The 6,308-nt window shown below is 37.7% G+C and overlaps 1 protein-coding gene across 1 annotated transcript; it reads left to right on the top strand.

Moving 5' to 3' along the window:
- The first annotated feature begins 287 nt into the window (after nt 1-287).
- LOC132556647 (toll-like receptor 4) lies at nt 288-2,918 on the top strand. The gene has a single exon (XM_060221082.1). It carries the CDS (start codon nt 288-290, stop codon nt 2,916-2,918), a length of 2,631 nt encoding a protein of 876 aa, XP_060077065.1.
- The last annotated feature ends 3,390 nt before the right edge of the window (nt 2,919-6,308 follow it).

The following is a 6,308-nucleotide window of genomic DNA, read 5'->3' as shown; positions in this document are numbered from 1 at the left end:
CATCATTTCTATGAATTAGTCGAAAAGTATTACCAAATTATATATGCGTGCGTGCGAATGTGGCTTTAATTCATAGAATTATTGAAGTTTTATCATCCAAAATGAAATTTAAACAAACGTGTTTGACGTTTGACAGTTGTTTACCTTTCAAAGGCGCCTTTACCTAAAAATTCAAATTAGTTTTTACCAATGTATCATAATCAGTGTACGAATGCTGCACTCGTTGCGTCACGTGACTTCTTCAGAGCTAATTCCTTCCTTCATAAAGAAGCATCCTTTTTGCAGGTATGTACAGCTATATGAACATGTATCAATGGATTCTGTTGATGACTCTACAGTTCAGCTATCCTATCCAGGGCGTATACAACGTGCACAGCCTTTCAAGAATACTTGACAATACGAAAACACAAAACAATGGACATGAAATGGCCGTGTCTTCCAACTGTTCGAGTGAGGTTCGGTGTTGGTGTGGAGAAGTGGGCGACATAGTTGTGGCGGATTGTTCCTCGTTAAATCTAACGGTGATCCCGGAATTCCAAGTCACGGTAAATATCATAGATCTCCGGTACAATCAGTTACTTGTAATAAACAACACAGATCAGCTGCCGACAAACCTTCTCTACCTCGACCTATCGAATAATGGACTTACTGGATCCATAGACTACCCCTTCAAGCACCTGGCCAACCTGACCCATCTGGACTTCAGTTACAACGATTTGAGATACTTACCTGAAGTATACCCTCCGAACATTTTCTGTGGTTTACACTCTTTGATATTTCTCAACATCAAAGGAAATAATAAAAGAGGAGATTTGGTTCAGTATCACTACCCTCGCCCTGTAGCCACTCTACTCGGATTGACATCACTACGCATGGACGGACTTAGGAACGCGCGTCTCGGCGATGTGTTGTCACCTTTGAAGAAGCTAGCATCACTAGATCTGTCTGGCGGAAGTGGTCAGTGCTCAATTGACCACATGGCGGAAGATTTCTTTGACGGTGTTCCATCCTCACTGAGTGATCTTGATCTGTCCAGTTGTGATATACTGTATATAGAAAACGGAACCTTTCAATCCCTACCAAATCTCGCTGTCCTAAGTCTGACCGGAAATAAACACCTCACGTTTCACGTTCTGAGAAATTTGACGTACGATTTACAGTTTACAAACATACGCACGCTCTACTTAAACCAGCTTCATTGTACATATGGTATAGGTACATTCATATTTAAAGAAGACATGATCTTCCTGAATAACACACGACTAAAAGAACTGCATTTAGACTTCAACAGGATTGAAATGGTGGAGGACACTATGTTGCAATACCTTCCCGACTCCCTCGAACAGCTCACGGTCGCTGGAAACAAATTTACATTGGGAAGATACTTAATTATGATGTATTTGCTGAAATCTCTGAAAAAAATCGATATCAGTTTACAAGCGGGTCAACATGGACCTGTTAATGAAATGTTAGATCAGTGTTTTGATTGGCGAGGCCCAAAAGAAGCAAATGATCACTCTCACGAATATGGAGGACTGGAGCTCTACACTCAAGGATATCCCGATGTAAATGTCCCTGAAAACTTGGAAGTCATTGACGGTCATAGCAGTTCTTTCCGGGGTGCAATAGGTCATTTCAGCTTCATGAAAACGAATCGTCTCAAGTATCTGGATGGACACGACAACTCGCTGCACACATGGAAAGGTCCCGTCCGTAATCTACACCGAGTCGAGTACATGGATTTATCGGATAATTCCTGTGAACATGTGACTGCTAACTTCTTTGAGGACTTTCCGAGTATGACGACTCTTAATATCAGCAACAATATCCTAGGTGAAGTTTTCAGAAATGATACTGCTGGAGATTTACTTAAAAACCTTACAAATCTGAAAACACTGAACATAAGCTACAACAAGATAGACCGTCTGTCTGAGGCGGTATTCCACGGTCTCGCTGCTTTAGAACAAATTGATCTCAGTTTCAATCAAATGACTGACTGGGACGTCATAATTGACCATATGCATCATTTACAACTTCTAAATTTTTCAAATAATCGTTTGACTGTTCTTCCGAAATCATTTATGGATGCTGTAGACCGTCTGATTAAGATAACTGACCTTACACTAGACTTACGGGGAAATCCACTACGCTGCAGCTGTGCTGGACTTGATTTCCTGAAATGGGTAGACAGAAGAAGAGGCAATTTCTTCAATCTGACCACGTATAATTGTAGAATCACGGATGAAACAGAAATGTCATTTGTTCATCTAGAGGACATTATATCAAAACTGGACAAAGAGTGTAGTAATTATGTTGGTGTAATTGTAGGGACATCCTCGCTGATAATGATCTGTGTGTCCATTGTCATCAGTGGTCTGTTGTACAGATTTAGGTGGAAGATTCGCTACCTCTACTACATGGCGCGGAACAGATACAAAGGGTATGACGTAATTAGGGACAGGTCAGGGTACGCGGAATCACAGTATACGTACGACGCTTTTGTGTCTTACTCGGATTCCGATAGGTCGTTTGTTATACAAGAAATATTGGAGAACCTCGAGACCCAGCGTGGTTTACGTCTTTGTCTCCACCAGAGGGATTTCCTCCCAGGTAACGAGATCGCCGTCAACATTACAAATGCCATTAACAACAGTCGCAAAACGGTTGCCATCATTACCAACAGTTATCTCGATTCCTATTGGTGTATGTTCGAGTTCAACATGGCACGCATGGAGAGTGTGTACACACGTGCTGAGGAGAACGTGCTGTTCTTGATTCTGCACGAGAAAATTTCCCGGCGACAGATTCCAATGGACGTGCTTGACGTCATCGATTCTGACTCATACATAGAGTACCCAGATGACGAGGAGGGCAATGTGGTGTTCTGGAATAAACTCGAGGAAGCTATATCGAGATAGCCAGCTTCTTTAAATCACTTGTGGACTTTAAATGAACACGGTTAACTAATGTGTCAAAATGCCATAAATCTATTCTGAATAATTTAATCTTCATATTCTAGTACACGTATATAACTTGCATAACATACCTTTTTAATGCTTCTCATTGTGTTTTAATATTGTGTACTAGTTATTGTCTGTTATGCACTAGACACGAAGAAAATGTATGACCTCTTGTTACACACATTGCGAGTCTGAGAGGAGTAATAAAGAAATATTAAAATCCTGACACTACAAGGGCGTGAAAAGAAAGACTTCAATCATGCCATAAGCTTACAATTATTGTAAAATGAAATAATTTCAGTCATTACTGATAGCCGCAATTATGTTTAGATCTATTTTGAAGTTTTGTACATCTCACATAAGCTGGATGTCAGAGAAATGTTGTAGTAAAGTAACCCATGTTTATATTAGACGTCATTCTACTCTTTGTTTGAAGAGTTGTGACTTAGATGATTCTGTTTTTGTTGATCTACATCCTTTTGAGATTTATTTGCTACATCCTATCTTGGAAAAATAGAAATAACTGTTTTTGAGACTATAGCGTAACCTAGTGTCGTCGACGAATTCGGAAAAGCTTGCCTTTCCGGAACACATGGTCTTGTTCCCATAACATCCTTATGAATAATCTCCTTGTAAATTTTGACGTTGTTCGTATTTTAAGCTTGATTTATCGATTTGTCCATATTCTCTCGCTGTGTTTTGTAGATGTTTTATAAGTTTTATAAACATTAAAACTTTTGCAGTGCAATCTTTTTTTTTTTTTTTCTATCTCTACATTAGATCGAGTAAACATGTGTCACATCGTTTGGGATAGTTTATTTACTAAAAATGATACCGGACAGATATACGTCTGTTTGGGGAAGTATAGGAGGAGCCATTATTTGCTTTATCTTTTTGGTCTGGTTCATTTAAATGCTTTAAACACTCAGAATACATTGATATATAAAATATTTATCCGTTTTGATATAAAAATGATGTAATTTAACGTTTGCTTATTTCTTATTAGCATCAAATAATCCGTATATTACGAATATGAGGGCATGGCGTTTGAGAGGATGTGACAATCTTAGAAGTTTCCCGTCTCGTTAGCTGTGTAGTTACACAGGAGTGTCTTGTTGTATATATAGATATAACGTTTTGAGGGAATGTGATAATCTTAGAAGTTTCCCGTCTCGTTAGCTGTGTAGTTACACTGGAGTGTCTTGTTGTATATATAGATATAACGTTTTGAGGGGATGTGATAATCTTAGAAGTTTCCCGTCTCGTTAGCTGTGTAGTTACACTGGAGTGTCTTGTATATATTTGGTATGGCCATTTTGTTGCCAGTTTAGAGGCATTAACATATTTTAGCACACATATTCATCAGTCATGCATCTGACTATCTTCAAACTACTTCAATGTTTTAAAACATTGTGTGGTGCGTCGGGGTATTGGATTTCAGGTTTCAAAAGTTTAATTTAGTTTAAATCAATTTAATTGCAAACAAACTACAACAGGACTGGACAAAAGTTATAACAACTTATTTACGTCCTTTCCATAACAAATAAAAACATGCAAATTAAGATAGTCACGTAATAGCCTTAGAACTTTTCATATTTCTTACTTAAAGATGGGCTTAGAAAATGAGGAAAAGAAAACAAAATTGGGGTAAGGGGTGGGGGCACCGACCAGAAATTCTGTGGATTTAGTGACTGTCATTTCCTAATCCAGTCGGCAAAGAACTGACTCTTTACTGGACACACATTGCGTTCTACTTATCTAAAATGTTCAGTCACATCCCATGCTTTAGCCGTCGTTCTCCTGGATCACTCCTTGTCCTTCGACGAAATCGTTCGCAAATACTTCTATTCACTGATACTGTTTTGAGTAGATCATGAAGGGAATATAGCCAAGGACGTACGCGCCACTGTTCGGAACCCCACTTATAACATCTTGTTAACCTCAAAGAGAAGATGCATATAACACAAACAGCGATTGAAAACAGTATATTTGCAGGCTTTCGAATTTGTTTCCTTTATCAAGCTAATGAGCGCAAATGACGGAGTCTTGACGACAGTATACTTTCGGCGAACGGACGAAAGTGTAAAATCAAATGGCAATTGTCGCGACGCATTTTCGTGAAGATCACAACCTTGTACTGCAGATAGTCCGGAGATGTTAAGTAGATAAAAAGCAGAATGTTAATATTTGCTCTGTTCGAAGGCATTTGTATCTAAAACGGGAAAAGAATGTTGTAATTCAATCCTCTATGAAACAAGCATTTCGTTTTGTTTTATTGTTTGTTTTTGTTTTTATCACCCCATAATTTACGAAAAACAACCTATTTCATTTAGTGATGTCACGTTTGATTGACCAATACGGTAGTGTAATATTTTCTATCTTATTGATCAATAGAGAAAAATCCGAACAGCCGGGACTGAAGTTTGGAATATATGGTCAAGAGTTTTGCACATCTTAATAACAAACTGACGTTTTCTGTCAAGTGGAAGATTATGTGTAGATCACATAAATAATAACCAATGTTTATGAGAAGATTTGAAATATAATGTATAACTCTTTATAATAAACATACATAAAGCCCTATATCAAAGGGTTATTTATGCGAGAAAGGAGACTGGTTAGTTGGCATAAAAGCTGAGATATCCCGATGAGCAATCGGGTCATTTGTGATTCTTATTTCCCCTGATCTGAATTCGAGTAAAAATGTTAAGATCCTAAGCGTACTGACCTTTTCTCGTATTTCAGGGCTATGAGAACTAATATACTATGTTTACAGGATACACATTTCACCGAAGAAAATGAAAATATTTTAAGAAATGAGTGGGGCTTCCAGTGTTACTTCAATTCTTTCAAATCGAATCCAAGGGGCGTTGCAATTTTGTTAAAAAATAACTTTGAATTGAAGGTACTTAAAGAAAGAAAAGGTGGAAGGCCTTATGGTAATTTTCTAGCTATCGAAATTGAGATTGAAAATGTTATAGTTACCCTTATTAACTTGTACGGTCCAAATGAAGATAATCCTGAATTTTACAATATTTTATCTGAAACAATAGAGGATTTTGGTAATAAATATGTGATTATTTGCGGTGATTTTAACCTGGTTCTAGACCCCGAAATAGACTATGATAACAGTTACAAACAAATCAATAATCCTAAGGCAAGGGGGAAAGTTTTGGAAGTTGTTGATAACTTTACACTAATAGACATTTTTCGGGAACAGCATGAAAACTTGAAAAGATACACATGGAGGAAAAGTAATCCACTAAAACAGGCAGGTCTGGATTTCTTTCTTGTTCCAGAAAATTTACTTTCCAGTACTATAAAATCAAACATAGAACCTGGGTACAG

Source organism: Ylistrum balloti, unplaced genomic scaffold (assembly GCF_031769215.1).
Source record: "Ylistrum balloti isolate Yb309-2 unplaced genomic scaffold, AGI_CSIRO_Ybal_v1 Utg370580, whole genome shotgun sequence".
In the NCBI taxonomy this organism is placed as follows: Eukaryota; Metazoa; Mollusca; class Bivalvia; order Pectinida; family Pectinidae; genus Ylistrum; species Ylistrum balloti.
This window is presented reverse-complemented; position numbering and strand designations above follow the sequence as displayed.

Coding starts and splice junctions, on each gene's coding strand:
- LOC132556647 (XM_060221082.1), top strand. CDS start 288: ATGTACAGCTATATGAACATGTATCAATGGATTCTGTTGATGACTCTA.